The following is a 19,613-nucleotide window of genomic DNA, read 5'->3' as shown; positions in this document are numbered from 1 at the left end:
TCATAACAAATAATAGGTCTCTGTGTCATGATCTGGGTGCTGGCAGTATGAGAAAGTTTGTTACATTTGGTGCACAATGCCAAATGTTGTTTTATCTTAGCACAGTGGCTTTTGTCTTATCTACGGCTACCTCAGCTAGCAATTGCAACTCCGCACTTACCGGCTTGCTTTTAGCAGTGGCCAGGAGCTTTTGGCTGCAGCCTGGAGAGAATTCTGCTCCTCCAGGTGCTGGTCCTGCCACTGCTGCTAAAGATAGTTATAACTAAATCTCTATCACTCCAATTATGAATAAGACTCAAGATACAAAGGCTGTGGTGAAAACCTGCGAGCTCAGAGAGGTTGAGTAGCAACTAGAGAACCCCCTCTCCTTGCCGGCATCTACGGTAGACCCCATGCTTCAGCTTCGCCAAACCAGACAAACCTGCACCACCCTAAAACCCCACCCTACTACTTCCCATGTCTCTCTATCTCTCCTAGATGCTCTCTGAGGTTCTCTGATTACTTTCTGTCAACTAGCTAACACGGCTACCAACTCAAGGTTAATTTTACTTAAGTAGCACAAATACACCATCGGGGTTCACAGTGTGATCAGATATCCCCCAACACATGACAGGACATAGAAGGTACATATCCCATCTGCTTTTTTTTTGTGCCAGTGTAGCCAATTGAGTAGAGCAAAAACTACTCTCCTTGTGATACACAATGGTGAACGATTAGTTGTATGTGACCTTGCAACCCTTAGATAGCTATATACTGCTGTCTGCAGCTCTACCAAGTTTCTGATTGTGGCACAATTGGCAGCAGCAAGCCAGCCATGTGTTGCCACTAGGTAGTTGAAGCCATTAGCAATGCTTTCTTTACCTGTCTACCCAGATGTCTCTCAGCTATGTGGCAAAGGCAAAAAAACCCCAAAACAAACAGACAAAAATATCAGAAAACGTGATTTGGTAAATTATGGCATTTACATATATTCTATTTATTTGAAAGAAGTTAGTCTATGGTCAAGGTTGTATAAGAGTCATGAGTTATATTACAGTCATATGTTCCAGTTTTTTTTTTTTTATTCAAGCCACTGTGGCTCAGTGCAGTGATGTAAAGATCAGGCTTTCGGGACGAGTGTGCATGGGTTCATATCCAGGATCTGACACTCATTATGACTTTGTTGAAATCACTTCCTTAACACCTCAATTCCCTCATTTAAAAACAAAACTTTTCAAGAATCATCCCATGAACAATTTTATGAGAATTAGATGAAATAACACAGATCAAAGACTAGCAGAGGTCAGATACACAATCAGTACACGATAGCAGTAGCCATGTAGCAAAATGTCCATTTCATGACGTTCAATTGTGTTCATCTCCAAAGAAGTACTTCATTAGCACTGATTAAAAATTTATAACTCATGCTATTAAAATATTATTAACTGAAGTTGTTTTTTTAAGAACTTCTTGGTTTCAAAGTTTCTTGTGTCATTTATCCAAGATAAATTTGGTTCATGTCACCAGAAAAATTTAAGGATAAGTGAGAATGGGGCAGCTGTAGTGTAATGGAAAGTTTACAGGGATTGCTACAATACAAACTTGCTGTCTGGGTGATTTAGTCTCTTTGAATCTCAGTTTCCTCATATATAAAATGTACCAAATACATTTGGCCCATTTCACTGGGATACTGTGAAAACAAAATGAAATAGTATGTGCTTAGGTGCTTTGCAAACTAAAAAGCATTATATGGGTGTACCAGAGAGATTGTAATTGTCATTTACATATGTGAACAAAAATGAATTTATCTTGCCCAAAGGTAAACCAAGGAAACGTGAATGCATTTTTATTTACTTATTTATTTTTGTCAGAGAAAACACAGTTGGATTGCTTGTATGCATGTACTCTTCCTGGACATCTTTCCTGACAGCTAGGACTCTAATAGCAGAGACCTCTGGATGGAGACCCATTGTTTTGAATTTAAATGCGACTTGCAGAGTCAAATGATAACTTGGAGCATTTTACAAAAGAATGGGAAAACTCAATCAAACCAGAAGGAGGACAAGGGCATTAACCACCCAAAGTAATAGTTTTCTTCACTGTGTGAGCACCTAGCAAGCACTGCTGAAGCATGAAGCTGAACCACAGGGGTTTGTTTGTCTTGATTTTTCTAAGTTTATTGCTCAAGTGCCCTGCTCTGGGTCACAAAGACTTGTCTATTGTCTCTCTCAGGTCTTGACATTCTCCCTTATTGAATTCAACATGTTATTCAACACGTCTCAAGTCACGAAGGTTATTTTTTTCCTCTCAATCCCTCCCTTCTTTGGTACTGATTTCTCCTCAAGTATGGAGAAAGCTATAGAGTTGACTGTCCCTCTACCTTAACTAGGAACATGGAAGTAATGACTGCCTTTAATTTTTTCTGTCCTTTTGTGTTCTAGAAGTAAGTCTTCAATATTGAAATAATTCCATTGATTACTTCCATCTCAAAGATGGAACGTTTCGAAGAGGGGATTGCTGAATCTTTTGGTGGAAGACAAACTTTGTGTAGAGTCTCTAGAAGAAAAACCCTTTCTTGAGATATACTGGCATTGGTTTTGGGTTATATTGAAAACTCAAAAGGGCAGAACGACATAGTAATAAAATAAAAAAAGCATTTTGGCTTCAATGAGAGTTCTAGTATTCAACTTAAGAGAAGGGAATTAAGTAAAGTTTCCACATCCATTTTTATTTTCCCCCTTTCTACTGTGTAAAGGTTAACATTGACTAGTAATTTTCTTAGATAGTCACTCGTCTCAAACTGTTGAAATACTACATCTTTTGGGTTGTGGTAGTGTGTGTGTGTGTGTGTGTGTGTTGTGTGCCCAAGTGTACGTTTGTGCACAAAGTGTATATAGGAGCCTACAGAGGTCAGAAAATGGTGTTGAATCTCCTAAAAACTGGAGTTACCTATAGTGGTGAAGCAGCATGTGGGTTCTGGGAGCTGAACTTGGACCATCTGAAAGAGCAATAGGTGCTGTTAATCACCTAACCATCTCTCCTGTTCCAAGGAGGACATTTTTGAGATCTTAAATTACAGACCACCTATACCTAGCACTAACCATTAAAGTTTGCTATTAATAATAAGGATTTGTTCATTGGTATTCAATGGTTATCATACTTTAAATAAGTGAATTGATTTAAATGGATTGGACCTTGTCAGATCTGTAAAGGTAATTCATACATTTGAGCCGTCTGAGAAGACAGATATTTCTCATTTTGAATTTCCCATTAAGATATTAAATCAGTCAACCCTTTGACCTTGTAACACCTTTCATCATGAAACAGAACCTAAAATTTAGCTATTGAAATTCAAGATTTTTCAAAAAGATTCCAGAAGTTAAATAGTAAGTTTGCAAATTATCCTTCCATTTTGCCATCAAATACCCATTTTCATACAGACATAGACATGTGCTATAACTTCTATGTTATAGAATCTGACCAGTTGGCATTTAGAAACAAATTGGTAACACTGTAGGCATTTAATAGAAGTCTGAAGGAAGATAGCACTATTGTGGGAAGGGATGAGAAACCACTAGATCCTTAGAAGACAATTTTCTTTTTTTTTTCCTGAAGGAAAATCATGAGCACTTTTAGTAAGGACAAAATAAATTTCTATATACCTGCTGTCAAATGAGACCTCTTGAGGGGTGACATGAGTGCTGTCCTTGCCAATAAGAAATTTGATTCGATCATAGAAGAGTCTTGAAGTGTGCTGAGAGAAGAGGGGCTGGCTTTGTTGAATGAGGTCAAGAGGGTCTGGTGAGCCCTGACAGAGTGGGCTTACATAACAGTTGCTTTGTTGACAGCAATCTGGGTCCACACAATCAGTCAAACCATCTGGAAGACAAAACAAATCAATAGCGGTATTTCCCTTCCAGGAAAACAATATAGTCAAAAATATGCAAAATGGAGAAAGACAATAAATGTAATGTTCACCAGTCTTGTTTTGAGATTAGAGTCTGTTACATTTGCATGTTTCTCAGGAATTGCTACTCACTGAGTTTTTAGGGCACTCTGGAGAAATTCCAACTATTTTGTTCATAAATCTTCCAGTTTGGAATTCTCTAGTATTTGTTAACTGGAGACTATAGTTTATATAACTTCAATGTAGCTTTCGGTCAAAGTATTCTGTTAGGTATAGTTCAGTATACTTCAATGAGAACACTCAGTAGGAATGATAACTATGTTTATCTTTTTAAAAAGTTCTGTCGGGGAATATACAATTAACTAGTACCTGACAACCTGATTTTATTTGCATTTAAAAATCATTTTAACATGACTGTCTATTGATAATTCTTGAAATAGAGGTTGAGATTTTCGTCATGATAACGTATGTAGGACAGTGATTTTCAAATGTGCAGCCAATTAACTGTGGAGCGTGTTACGTATCCACATACCTGAATTCTACCCACTGAACTGGAATTTCCCTTTGTCCCAAGACTGCACTCACTTAATATGGGTGATTCTGAAGCCTACTAAAGTAGCAAATTATCCTTTTATTTTATTTTAGGAATTTATACAAGCAATGAGAATTTATGCAGTTATTACAAAACCCAGTATCTATCAACTTAGTCACTTTCTCTCCCTTTTGGGGCCTTCATCATTTGCCTTGAACTCCTGAATCCACTTCTATGAAGGAAAAAAGGAGTCATGTAAAAGTTTCACTCTTTGGAAAAGGAGCCATGAAGGACACAAGACTTATGGAAGGGGGGAACTGACTATTTAGAATGTAAAAGGTATAAAATGCTTTGTTCGTTGATTGGGAGGTAATGAAAGAAAACGACCCCTTTCCCCCTAGGAATTCTGTATTTAGTGGGATAAAATAGGTGTTTAAACAGCTGACACTTATACCAGTGAAATATGAGAAGAACTCTGAGAGAGTTCTAATCAACGAAAAGACACGCGGCTGCAGTGATTAGCTGAGCAGATGGACACTTCACTCCATATCCAATAAGCAAAAAATTTCAAGTCCTTCCAAGGTCCTTAGAGCAGGCAAGTGGCTCTAACTGAGTTGTTTAACAAGGGTAAATATAAAGACACTAATCTTAGCTCGCAGTGGAAGAGGCATTCAGGTGGATCCAGTGTTTCCTTAAGACTCATGATGAAAGTTACAAGCACTGGTCTGCGTTCCTGGAGTCCAGTAGAAGGGAGGGAGGAGGGATTAAATGAGGTAATGGTGGGGGAACAAAAAGATCATGACGGGGGAAACCCACAGAGACAGCTGATCTGAGCTAGTGGGAGCTCATGGACCCTGGACAGACAGCTGGGGAGCCTGCAAGCGACCAAACTAGGCCCTCTGCATGTGGGTGACAGGGCAGTTTGTGGCCCTCTGGCAGTGGGACCAAGATTTATCCCTGGCGTATGAACTGTTTTTGTAGAGTCCATTCGCTATGGTGGGATACCTTGCTCAGCCTTGATGCAGTGGGAAGGGACTTGGTGCTTTTTCAACTTGATATGCCAGGCTTAGTTGACTCCCAATGGAAGGCCTTACCTTCTCTGAGGAGTAAATAGGGGGTGGGGAGAAGATGAGAGAAGCAGGAGGAGGGGAGGGAGGCAGAACTATGGTTGATATGTAAAATGAATAAAAAAAGGGAGAGAGTGAAAAAAGAATTACAGGCACTGGTTTCCTGCAGCAATTTTGCTTGCTCCCCTCCCTCACTTGGCTGCTCCATTTGAGCTACAGGAGGATGTACCATAGCTGGGGGCAATGAAAGTGAGCAACACAGAGAGAGTAGGAATTTGGAAGAGTAGCCTTGGGGCACCTAGGAAGATATTTTCCCCTACATGTGGCCTTTTCAAATTCCCTGCACCATAGATAGTACTTTGTTTTAAAATGAAGTTTGCTTTTTTTGCTTGTTTTCCCTGTTTAGTCGACTTTGGACCATGCTTTCTTTCTGTATCTCCACGAACACATTTCTTTTTCACTTATGACTAACGTTTACATAAGGCTTCATTTCAAAAATAAGTCCCCATTCGCTTTCATCATTCAGCAAAAATATATTAGCCGATAGTCCCTGGATTTTAGATGACATTACTACCTCTTTCTCCCATAAGATGTTCTCAGTTGCTTGTTAGCATATTATTTCTTTACTCTTCTGCTAATTCAACATCTGAATGTGTAGAGAACTTGGCAACAATATCAGTTGTATTAAAAGAGTTTTTCTAATGTTTGCTATTGGTGTCCCATATTCCAGACAATGAAAAAATATGAGAGTCAAATGCAAATTCATCTTTATCTTACATTCTTATTGAATAGTGTTTTTTTTTAATTATTGGCATAATGTACATGGAAGTACCTAGTATTGTGTTTGGTATTAACAAATGCACTAATAATAGTTTTGGACATTGACAGGCCTCATTCTATAAACTATGATTCAGACTTATTATGGAAAATAAACTGATTTTAAATAAATACAAATGTCATAGTAATCTTCAAAACTGGATTCTGAAACAAAACATTAAACTAATTCAAAATTGGGAATTACGTTTTCACCTAGATATGTGGCACAGAATTCAAGGAATCTCTTATATTTGGTAATTGCCTGTTATATATAGAGCTGACCCTATGAAATTTTCTTTCTGAAAATAATAGCAAGAAAATAATAGCAAGACACTGTTGAATTTTGAAAGGTAACAGGAAAGCAGGCCAGCAATGCCATGAAACCCTAAATTATAATTTGCAGGCAAACCCTGCACACGGGTAAAGATCTACTTACCAATTATCACATTGGATAACACCCCAAACAGTATGTCTAGACTGTTACAAAGAAGTGCAAATGACAGTCACACTGGATGCGTGTGTGTTTTTTCTCTTTTGGCTATTAACAGTTCTTTTATTGTTCTGAAATGGAAGCTGTGGCACCCTACTGACAGCCAAGCTCAGAGTGTCAGGTAAGAACATATCATATGTTAGCTGATTTTATTTTCAGAAATTGTTTACTTTAACGGAACAAAAATAAAAGAGAGCAAAAAAGAGAGAGGTTACATTGTCTTGGGAGACTAAACATAGTGTTCAATTTTGGTCTATTTCAAATTGACTCAATTCATGCTGATGAAAATCAAGTATACTGTTTGTTTCTATAAGTAATCAGTAGCAAATGTTTGCCTATCAGATGCGTGCCTTTGACTGAAAAAGAGACTAGAAAAGGAGATATGAACAATACAGGAGAAACTCATGTTGTCCTAAACCTTGAATGAACTTACTCATAATACCTATACTATTGTTTTAGCAGAAACGAACAGCTAAGTTTTGGTAGGGTTTCCCAAATAATTATCAACTTTGTGTGAACTAGTTAATATTTTCTAAGTATTAGGTTCTTCCAAATGTATAATTTTAGCTAACCTCTGCAGCACATTTTTTACATAGATATTCTCAGGTTCATTTTACAATTAGAGGAAAAGAGGTTAAATGTGATTCCATTGCTATATGTTATGCGGGAGTCATATTAACATATTGTGTTCTGTTTAGAAATCTTAGTTTAACATCCCTATCTAAGCAGTGAATATTACCAGAATTCTCAGAGTCTGTAGGATTTTTAAGTCCCTGAGTATATATAGGTATTTAGAGCACATGAATCAGTTAAGGAAAAAAAAAAAAAAAACCTCAAACAACTTTGATTCCAAAGTATACTTTGGCACTTACAATCTGTGACTCTGGACTAAGCAATTCTACTCTTGGACTCTCAGGTTCCTTTCCTATAAGGTGTGGATAACAATGCCTTCCAATAAGGGGTTACAAGGTTCATATGTTGTAATGATTCTAAATACAACATTGGATGCTTTCAGAGTAGTTTGAACATAGACTGGATGATATTATACTGAAGTTAGCAGGAAAGAATAAATACTTCATGATTGCTCTTATTTGAAGAATGCAATCAAACTTATAAAAGTAAATGATATAAGAACATTTTCCAGAAGGTGTGAGATGGGGTTATATGGAGTCATTCATTCAATGTTATAAAGTTATAGATGATGAACCATCTCATGTACACAATAATATAGTATTATGAACTCAAAATTTCATAACATGGTAGATCTTAAAAAGTATAAAGATACAGAAGGTGACTTTTGGCATGTTAGATATGTTTTTAGCCTTGATAATGGTCAAAGTATCTTAAGTAAATATAAACTCATCAAGATTTTTTAAATTATTACTTTGTTTTTCATGCCATTTGAAGTTCAGTAAATTTGGAAAGTTAAATACTAAGACTTTTCACATTGTCTATTTTGTAACTAGTAGCTGATAAATGTTACCTATTATTATGCCAAGGTCTGGAATATAAAGACTACAAGGTATCTAGGCATAGAGTCTCAGAGGTGTGTGCAAATGGTTTACATTCATAGTTTAAAATGTTCAGCCTCAGTCTTATTGAAATAGCATTAAATATACTGTTCAGCATGATCAGTTCATTGGAATGTGTTCAATTAGGAACAAACTCTGAATAGATTGGACCCTATGCAATGGTGAGTTGGTAGACACTATATTAATATGACAGGAACTTTTCATTCATTGAATTTTATTGATTTAAGGATTTGTTATCACTTGGCTAGAGGCTGGATTGAAGTTTAATTTTTTCATGGTGATAGAATAGAAGATCTGTCCTATTTCTAGGACAACTGTAAATTTAGCTAGACATTAACAAAACCCCACTTAATGCACCTAAATATATGTTAATGGGGTTTTCACACATTACCTTAATTAAATTATTTTATTTCATATAATATTCATTTCAACACTGTAAACTACATAGATGGATATCAAATAGCTGCCTTAGTAGGTAGTGGGATAGACCCAGTCACCGATCTTGTAAACTATAGTTATAAGCTTAGATTTTCCTTCTTTCAATTCCATCTGGAAGCATATGCACTCTAGGCTCTCACAATCAGACAATGGTCATTTAATTAATGAGTTGTTCGGAAATGGGGAGGAATAGTACAAAAAGAATTATTAGAACTATCTCTTTGGTGTTGCATCTTTTGTCTACAACCAAATTGTCAAACGAAATGGGAGGCCCTTAAATAGAGAAAATGGTGTCAACTCATGGCTCTTTGTCTTTTACTGCTTACTAAACACAGAAGCATGCTAGTGCTAGTCAAAACATGAGGTTCATTGATCCATGTGTGTGTTGTGTGTATGTGTTCATAACTCACCCGTGGTGATATTTTCTATAAAATAGAAACAGGACTATAAAAGAGCTTGTAAATAGTTACTAGTTTTAATGGTAAATTGTTATGAAGAACAGTTCCTGGAAAATCATTCTCTTTTACGCAATGAACTAAGTGATTTTTCCAACCAATATGAACATAGACCACTAGAACACTTTCTACAAGAGAAGTTGGGACAAATGCAGAAATTTTTTAAAAACCCGAGAGAAGTGGCTGTTGTAATTAGACATCCTTTTTCTACATTTTTAATATTCTGCCACAATCCTTTTGCAATTTCAGATACCACTTCCTTTCCTTTAAAGTAGAGTGAGCCAGGTAGTGGTGGTGCACACCTTTAATTGCAGCACTCAGGAGGCAGAGGCTGGAGGATCTCTGTGAGCGCCAAAAAATAAATAAACAAGTAAATAAAAAGAAAACATTGAGGGGTTGGAGAGTTGGCTTAATGGTTAAGAGCACTGGCTGCTCTTCCAGAGGACCTAAGTTCAATTCCCAGTACCCACATGATGGCTCACAACCATCTGCAATGAGATCTGGTGCCCTCTTCTGGCCTGTAAGTGTACATGCAGAGAGAACACGGTCTATAAATCAATCAATCAATCAATCAATCAATCAATCAATCAATCTCTTCAAAAAATGCTGTATCCCTGAGCTTGGATACCAAGAGAGTTTTCAGAGCTACAAACCCATTCTTGGTCTGTCCATCAATATTAAGGACTTAAACCTTTTTTTTTTTTTTGGTGTTCTGAGACATGTGTATATATTTGTGCATGCTTGTCTATATATGATGTATGTGTGGGGACATGCATGCTACACTGTTAATGTGGAGGTCAGAGGACGACTTAGTGGCCCTGGTTCTCTTCCTTCCACCTTACATTGGTTCTGGGGATTTGGAGATTGAACATAGGTCCTCAGGCTTCTGTGGCAAGAAACTTTATGTGCTGAGTCATCTTATTGGGTCTCCTCTTTTTTGTTGTTGTTGTTTTCTGAGACAAGGTCTGTCACTGAACCTGGAGTTCATAGAGCAATTTGGCTAGGCTAGCTGGCTAGCAAGTCCTAAGGATGGTTCTTTCTCTCCTTCCCCAACAGATTTCAGGTGCATGTCACTACTCTAGGCCTTTAAGCTTTTGCATGGGTACTGGAGATCAGACTCAGGTATGACAAGCACTTGATTGAGCTATTTCTCCAGCTCCTTCACACTGACTTTTTGGTGCTGATTTTTTTTTTTTTCGAGACAGGGTTTCCCTGTAGTTTCTAGAGCCTGTCCTGGAACTAGCTCTTGTAGACCAGGTGCTGATTTAATTTAAATTTGTGCCTATGAATGTTCCTTGTCTTTTATTTGGTTGTGTTGATCTGCCTATTCTTAACTGCTTTTTGTTGTTGTTGTTTTTAAAATGAAAGCTTTGAAATAGACTTTATTGATGATAGTTTCACTCCCTATTTGTTTTTGCTATTTGGATCAATCTGATACAATGCTCATTCCACTCCCCCCCGCCCCCGGGCTTGTAAAAGTTAGTGATCATATTTTCAATTCAAGACACATGATTAACAAATAAATAGATGGTCCAGTGACATTGTTTTTCCTGCATATATACGCAGGAATCTAAGGGCTTAAAGGGATACTTGTGGTCACAGTATTTGACAGAGTTGTGACTTTTATAGTAATCAGTACTTAGAATAAGAGACCTTTCTTTCATTTTTTAAATGTTAGGGAAAAATCCAAAGGTTATTTGTTCTCAGCGTCCACTCTTCAAGGACCTCTTAGCTGGCTTACAGGGAAGCTGTGTCACCTACATATTCAATGCAGCCCAATGACTTACTAAGAGTTACAATGTATTGAGATCAAAGTGTAACTAAAGTCAAAACTGCAGGATATATCAGTGGTTCTAATGAATATTCAATGGTGATTAAGATGCAAGAAAAATCCCAAACAGTTTTAAGTATCAGGTGGAATATGAGTAATCAGGTAGCAGCTACTTGAAACAACTGCTCAGAAGCCATGTGGTTTTGATTGGAAGATTTCATTATAGAAATTAGTATTACTTTTTTCAGGAATGTTCAATTGACACTTTTTGATTTAATTAAAGCACATACAAATATACAAAGAAAGATTCTAATCATTAGTCATAGTCAGCTAAATGAATTCTGCCATTTGGAGAATCTGGAAAGCTGAAATCACCAAATGAAGGACCTTGAATGTATTCATTGTAAACATTTAGAAATAGAATTATGGGTTTAAAATCCTAGTCACTTTTAGTGGTTATTCAATCTATCTTTCTATCTTAATGTAAAGGCCAATCTATATTTGTCATCAATATTATCTTAGTCCCACTAAAAGAAAAATGGTAATTGAAACTCTCATGGAGCTTTCTAACCTTAGTCCCTAAGGAGACAATTATAAGCTATGCTCAGCTCTTATCAGGCCTTTGATTTTCAATTTGCATATAGATACACAGTTTTAAGGAATGTGCAGAGGTCAATACACATTCAGTAAAATCGTCTATGTTTTTTTGCACCCGCATATTACATAGACATTGAGAACTGATAATTCAATAATTCATTAATGTTTAATTGATCCATTCATTAAACATTTTTGGCTCCCTTGGTGTGACCTTGAAGACATAAAGAGGCTTGATAATTAAATATTCCATTATTTTTATTACTTGACAAAGTCAGGAGACTTATTTTTGCTTGACTTTAATTGGTCCACAAATTACAAATGCATAGGCTGTGAACATATTTTGTGACTATAACCCTTCAATCAACACATCAGATAGTAAATCTCTATCAATTACGTGAACAAGGTGTATCACCTGGCCTTACACTCAAGATCTCTCAGTTCCTTCCGATATAATCTTTATAAACTTTATTTTCCTGTGCCTAGTTTTATAATTTGTAAATATCATCAACTGAAGTTCCTACACTGAAGAGGTTAAATTAGATAACTCACATAAGATTCTCAGCACAGTGCCTGGTTCATAGTAAATTCTGCATACAAGTGAATTACTGATGTTATCAATTATAGCTGGCAAATAGCTATGGCACATGCGCCATGCCTGATGCATATCAAGTGAAACAGAAGATATATAATTAAGACTGTATGGTGCACATTATAAGCACCAGGGGAGGCTGAGGAAGCAGAAGTCAGAGACTTCATGGAAGATGTGTCTTGAGTTGAGACTTAAACAGTGGACAGTGAAGAGAAGGCATTCTGGAAAAGATGCATAGAATCAAACTAAAACAAAGAAAGTAGAGATGGGTATTAGAGGATAATAAAACTCAGCCAAGCAGTTGATCTATATACTATTTAGTTGAAAAAAAAAACCTCATTCTGTATCCCACTATATATATATATATATATATATATATATATATATATATGAACTAGTATTTTTAGAGAAAAAGAGTATACTTCCCCATTCTCTCTGTATGTGTGTGTCTGTTGTCCTCCATTATATTTCATGTGGTTACTTGAATTATCTTATTTAATACTTATAACCACATTCTATGTACTTAATGCTTGTTACTATTAATTCTAGTTTTCCCATCCATAACATGTAAAGGAAGAAGCTTCTTTTGCTTCTGTTTGTGTATATGGTGTGCATGTGTATGGTACATGTGTGGGTGTTTGTTTATGCACACATGTGGAGGACTGAAGCTGACATTGGATGTCTGCCTTGATTCCTCTTCACTTTCTTCATTGAGGTAGAGTCTTTCACCCAATCCAGGGTTTACCACTTAGGGCTAGATTAGCTAGGGAGAGTGAAAGGATTCCCTGTCTTTGCTTCTCAGGGGTTGGGAGGAGATGGCTCTGTCCAATGAGCTAGCTTCCCAACCCAAAGGAGAAACTTTTACAACCAGGTCAAAGCCTAAACCCTAACTGCTCTCACGAATTTAAGCTCTTTATTGGAATGGAAATGATAAGAAATGTAATTATCTCACGAATATAGGAAATAGGCCCCACATTTAATAATCTACTTCATTTTAACCCAAGGTACTGTAGTTAGAAAAGCATTTGTTGGTAATTTCATATTTTCTTGCCAAGAAAGAATACAAAAGTTATGTCAAATTGAATAATCACAACGATGTTAAGTTGTCAGATGCTAATGTACACAAGATGAAATATTTTCTTTGTTCTTAATTATTTAGAGCTCCCTCTTGTGTCTCTACCTCTTAGCAATACTTGATGACTTTCAGAGGACACAAGACAATTTTTGATAGTCTTTGCATTTAAGAACTTAACATGACGTTTTATTTATTCGTTTTTGAGACACACTCTGCATCTATTTATGGTTACAATTAAATGAGATATAATGCATGTAAAACATTTGGAGCACTGCCTAGACAGAGTAATTTTAAATAAACAATATTTTAAAAATATTATTGAAATTAAAAATAGTATAATGCCATGCACCTCAATCTTATTGATATTTAGGTTTCTTAATTTTTCCTCTTAGTCAGGTTGGTTACTACTGTGCTAGAGGCAAGTCTCTTGCTTTCTTACACGAATGTTTTGTAAGTAACTTACCTCCATCATTGTCCAAGTTGTCTCCACAAAGCATTTCCATGACAATATTGCAGCCTGTCCCACTCCAACCCACCTGACACACACAGTGCCAACCATTTTGATCCAGGGTACATCGTCCATTTCCAAAGCAGAGCCCTGGACAGCCATCTGAAAAGACAGCAGAGGGTAACAATTGCAGAGATATCAGAATGGGATTGGCCAACAGTGATGTATCTGCCTACAGGGAAGAATTTAATCATCTGGGCTCTGTTCGGATGAGGTGCTGAATAAATGCAAGAGGAGCTTGCTTACTTGCAACACCTTCCCAGGGAACTTGTTATCCCTGACTTTGCAGTGTTTCTCCTTAGAGAGCCAATTAAGTGTTATTAATGCTAACCCCAATTCCCAATCTCTGGTTCAGATAGAAAGGAAACTGTGGTGGGGACAAGAAATTTGTTTGTTTGTTTGTTTCTTTTTGAAAAATGTATCTCCTCATCTCTATCAAAACGGGATAGATGATGTTGTATCTAGTTATGGCCAATAAATTGGAGAAAAACAGCAGTTTCTATGAAGAGAAACTTTCTTCAACTCCTTCTCGCCTGTGATGATTTCCCCCCTGTGATCTAGTGCTTCAGGACATAGGTATGTTGGTTTGTAATTCAGAGCACACCATGGCATATTTGCTTATTCCTTAGAAATGTGCTGCACTTTTTTTTGCACCTATTCCAATTTTCAAGATTACTATTGATCTGAGGGCTAAGCACTGGGAATTTTACTTCTGCGGTATCTCTTGTAAAAGCTAGCATATTACTGTATTTAAAATAATAATACTAAGTACTCAAAAGATATGCCATACACAGAGTTTCGGGATTCTAGAGAATAACTGGAAAAATATACTCAAGAGAAAGTATAGCATTTGAATATTTTTCGCTAATTACTAAAGCACAAAGACAGGCAATGTTGCTTCTTTAGAATTAGGTTTCTTTTTCTTTTGTACCTCTTGAAAATGTGTCTTACTCTTTCTGACAATAGTTTAGACGAAGGGTCTGTTAAAAGGAAACTGTGCATGTTCCCAGTGATCAGTGGCACATATATGGAAACTACAACAACAACAACAATAATAATAATATACGGTCTTGAATATTTTCCCAATAGTCATACAAGACCAGACATGACTTTTACTAGGGATAGTCCAATCAACATTTTTTTCACTGTATGTCTTCAAAAGAAAAATTCAGAAGCATAAATATAAACATGGGTTTAAAAATATTGAAGTAACCCCACCTTCTTTCCAAAAGGTTTTCCAAGTAATTATCAATAGCCCAGAGAAAGGAAATAAAACCTTAAAATAGCAGAAGGCAGACAGAAAGAATGATACCTTTTATAAAAATCGTATCTCCAAGCCTTGACATAGAATGAGTATCCTTAGCCTTGAAAAAGTAATTTTTGTATGTCTATTCTAATGGATACTCAATGGAGAAAATAAAACTCAAGGTGATTTGGGACAGAAAAACACTACATATCTGACAGAAAATCCCTTGTTGTTTCTGTCAAAGGCAAATTCCTGGAGGGACAGAGGATAAGGTACTTAGAAATGGGGAAAATTCTGCCTTTATGAGGACAGAAGTATTTTATACATGGGCACAGAGATATATTGTTTTGAATAATACTTCACCTGTTTTCCTCAACCTACTTTATTTAATAATTGTCTGTAGACTTGTGTTCATGTGTAATCCTCTCCTACAAGTTTTTACAAAGGAACATAGAAAAAGAGTTCTTAAAACTCCCGGTCTTTTCTATACTGTAGGAACATTGACTTGGATGTGAGAAAAACAAGTTATCGTCTAGTCTCATTAGTATAAACACAGAAGTATTACATTAAAGTAAGGTTGCCCAAAGTAAAAACCAGAGAGAAACTAACCAAGCAACCAAACGAATCCAAAGAAATAAAATGAGAATGCCACCACTTTTGTTCTCCCACATGCACATTGCTTTGAAAAGCACATTCCTGCTACTAAGAAAAAGTCTTACCTCGGACAGCATCTAAGTAGTGAGCTAAAGGGGGGAAGAGAAAGATTAAATAAATTTCTGGGAGATCAACACTATACAACACATACTTATGCTTTACCCTCTCTTGTCTGGAAGGAGAATGGCAAACTATGAATTGTTGAAACTCATGCAGCTCAAATATTGGTACACCAGCCTGTGTATTTTGAGAATACTATTTTCTGTGGGAAAGTTATTAATGTCTTTTCTGCAAGAAACTCTATTAGGCTTCCTTAAAAAGTGTCATATTTCACTAAAAGTATAAGAACTTCATATTTTACATTTTAGTAATAACTTCTATGAAAGAGGACTCCCTTTATCTTCTTATTAGGAATATCTTTAGAAGGGAGTTCTGGAACAAGCACCTTTGGTAATTATCATAATATTTAAATGGTCTCATGTGAAGGCAATAAACTTACTGTCTTGCAAAGTGTAATTACTTAAGCTGCATCTGAATCACCCCTTACCACCTTTTTAATGAATCTTAACTATTTCCATGGTCATAGAACAAGACTTACTGTACCTGTAGTAGAATAGTAATGCAATTTATATAAATCATATGTATATATGTTATATATACACATATATAGTATGCATTGCATTGACAGATCCAACCATTGCAACAAAATCACGTCACCTGAAAGTGAAAGCCACAGCGCAGTATACTAGGGGGTAAATGCTGACAATGAATTGTATATCAAAAATTGTACTCAAGCAATGCTCAGAAGTAGCTGGTCAACACAAATAATACTTTTGTGTGTAATTCTATGTATATATTTGGGTTTATCTCTTCTTTTTTCAGAGAAAAGGAACATAAAGTTCGGTGAGTAGGGAGATGGAAGGTTTTTGAAGAGTTTGGAGAGGAGAAATAATAAGCTAAAATATATTATCTGAACAATTTTTAAAAAAGAAATTACCCAAAACAAAAGATAACTGCTGTCTTTGCTTGGTGCACATTTTCTGTCTAGTCATGGAAATGCAAATGGAACACTGTGACCCATTTCCTTAGTGGAACAATGGGAATTGTTCAATTGTATTTATTTCATTGTACATGTATAATGGGTATAATGGGTAGTTTTGAATGTCACTTTATACAGTCTAGAATTATTTGGGAAGAGAGTCTCAATAAGGGATTATTTAGATCAGGCTGACCTGTGGGGATCCCTGTGGGAGGTTATCTTGATGAAACTGAGATGGGAAAACTGACCTAATATAGGTGGCATCATTCTTTATGTAGGGATCCTGAACTGTTTAAGATAGGATAAAGTGAGCTGAGTACAAGCACACATACATTCCCTCCGCTATTCCTGATTATGGATGTGATATGCCCAACTCTTGAAAATTCCTGCTCCTGTGAGTACCTTACTATAATGAATTGTAACCAGGAGCTGTGACCAAAAATAAACTCCTTCTCTCCCAAGTTGCTTTTCTCAATGTATTTTATCACAGAAACCATTAATGCAATTAAGACAAAATACAAAAAACCTTTGTGATAGATATGTACACAGATAGTTTGATTAAAAACTATTCTACATTAGAAATATTAATTATTAGTAATATATTTTATAATGTGAATATCACATGGTATTTTAATTATTACATTGTCATCCCCCTGTCTACAGAGTATTCTGTCTGACCATTGATTGAAATTTTGTGAATTGAGAACAAGGCTGTGAAAAAGGCTGAATACTTCGGCATAAAATCTGTACTACTGAATGAAGACAGACAATTGAACACAAAAGTTCTATTGACAATAGGTCAGGAGTGCCTTTTTCATATACATAAAAGACAGCCTCTAATGATATCAAATGGTCTCTGTTAAAGTAGTCCCATTTAAAAAAATTGCCTTTAGGTGCTTTCAACAAAAATAACCTATATTAAAAAAAAATGGACAGTGAATGTTACTGTCAACAAAAGCTCTCGTCTTATTAACACTTTATTCCAATGTATCATCTTTCATTTGAGTAACTCGAAGCGGTTGAAAGCAGAAAATGCAAGGAACACTGAAATAATGAGAAAAGAAATTACAGAGAGAATCAGTACAATACTATTAAAGAAGAAACCTCCTAGTCCACAGAATATTTGTAGCCAGTATTTCTTTTTCCCCTTTTCTCCAACTTCAAAATCTACGACTGTCGTGACAACTAGCTCAATAGACTGTTCTTGCTTTTCAATTATCCTAACTCTAGTCAAAGTATGCTGATACTTACCAATTGTGCAGTGGTCGCCCTCCCATCCAGGGCTGCACTCACATTTTCCATCTTTGCATTGGCCATGCTCAGCACAGTGAGAATGACAGGAACGTTCCTCACATGTTGGTCCTACCCAGCCTTCTTCACATTGGCATATTCCCCTTGAGCACACCCCATGGCTACCACACTCCATGGTACAGAGTTCTGTGGAAATTCAAAGAAGGCGTGCAAGAACATTTAGTTAAAAGCAACAACCATTCCTTCTTAAAGTTATCATAATGAACAACACATCAAAGGCTACACCGATACTTTAAATGACATGTTATGAACATTTAAAAATATGTGAACCAAAGACGCTTACTTTCCATGTATCCTAGTAATCATAAAAGGGGTGTTCCAAAGAAAGCAGTTAAGATTCTATATATAAAATAAATTTTAGGACAAATTGATTTTAGGAAATATATAAAATGACAATGTCATCAAGACTTAGAAAGAAAGTGTATGTCCAACAATTGTCTGAGAGGATTCCTTAAAAATTCTTTAGAATCATAGATCATATTGAATTATTTTATACTATATGAATTCCCCGTGGATGATGACATAGTACAATAGTGTTCTTAGTTTACTGAGGATGACAACATTGAAAAAAACCCTAATATAATAATACACAAAAGGCAAAGCTCCCATTGACAGCAATCAACTGGTTTCTTTGATGACACAATCAATATTTGTGTTTATTTTAAGCATATGAAATGAGTCCTGGTTGATTAAAGTATACAGCTTTCTTTTTCTGAAATGTTATTCAGTGTTTAGCCAATATAATGATGGTGTACACTGACTTTGCCAAAGTTGTCTGCTTTGTCTCCTTGACTTTCTGATGAGACATGTTGAATATTAATAAAATCTTGACAGTAGATAAACCAAAATAAAAGCTTGGCAAGCTTCTTTCTTATCTAATTCTTCTGCTAGAGCAGAAAGGATAAAAGCTTATTGAAGGAATTCAATATGTTTGGTGTTTAATGGCCATACATCCTTGAAAGCGAAAAGGGTATTCTGAAAGTTGAATTGTCATTTTCATAATCCAAAAGTTGAAATTAGTTTTTAAGAGTTATTTGGTTACAATAATATTAATAAACTCTATAGACACCAGAATCATTTTCATGATGGGACAGTATCTTTATGACAAAGCAATTTGTTCACTAATTTATTATTGGGTTTTGTATGTATAATGTGTTCATGTGTGTGGCCACACATATGCAGGAATACATGCAAATGTATGCATCTATGTATGGAAGTCAGAGTTTGATGTTAAGTAACTTTATGGATGGCTTGCCACTTTCTTCACTTAGGAACAGTCTCTTGCTGAACCTACAACAATTTGAACCAATTTGGCTAATGTAGCTATCTACCTTGCCCCAAGGATCCCCTTTCTCTGCCTCCTGAGTGCTGTGGTTACAGGTGGATTAGCATACCTATCCTGCTTTGTTATGTGGTATTGAAGACAGAAATTCTAGTCTTCATTCTTGTAGAACATGCCCTTTATCCACTGAGATATCATTCAAACCTCTGATTTTTTGCAGGTTTTGAATTGATGGAAAGTAGGGAATTTGAAATATGAAATAAGAGTGACTGCTATCTCTGCTTAATATCTTTGAACAACTCATTAACACGCTCTATGTGACTTG

General features: G+C 36.1%; 1 protein-coding gene across 3 annotated transcripts in view; it reads right to left on the bottom strand.

The window, feature by feature from the left end:
- The window catches only part of Tenm1 (teneurin transmembrane protein 1), a 572,293-nt gene that overhangs the window by 153,960 nt on the left and 398,720 nt on the right, over positions 1 to 19,613 (bottom strand). For all 3 annotated transcript variants that reach the window (XM_038316304.1, XM_038316305.1, XM_038316306.1), the window contains exons 12-15: positions 17,947 to 18,132; positions 15,722 to 15,745; positions 13,712 to 13,858; positions 3,642 to 3,858 (exon numbers count right to left, since the gene is read on the bottom strand). In XM_038316304.1, coding sequence (XP_038172232.1) covers positions 3,642 to 3,858; positions 13,712 to 13,858; positions 15,722 to 15,745; positions 17,947 to 18,132 — 574 coding nt within the window. The remainder of the gene's footprint in view (positions 1 to 3,641; positions 3,859 to 13,711; positions 13,859 to 15,721; positions 15,746 to 17,946; positions 18,133 to 19,613) is intronic.

This window comes from Arvicola amphibius, chromosome X (assembly GCF_903992535.2).
Source record: "Arvicola amphibius chromosome X, mArvAmp1.2, whole genome shotgun sequence".
Taxonomy (NCBI): Eukaryota; Metazoa; Chordata; class Mammalia; order Rodentia; family Cricetidae; genus Arvicola; species Arvicola amphibius.
This window is presented reverse-complemented; position numbering and strand designations above follow the sequence as displayed.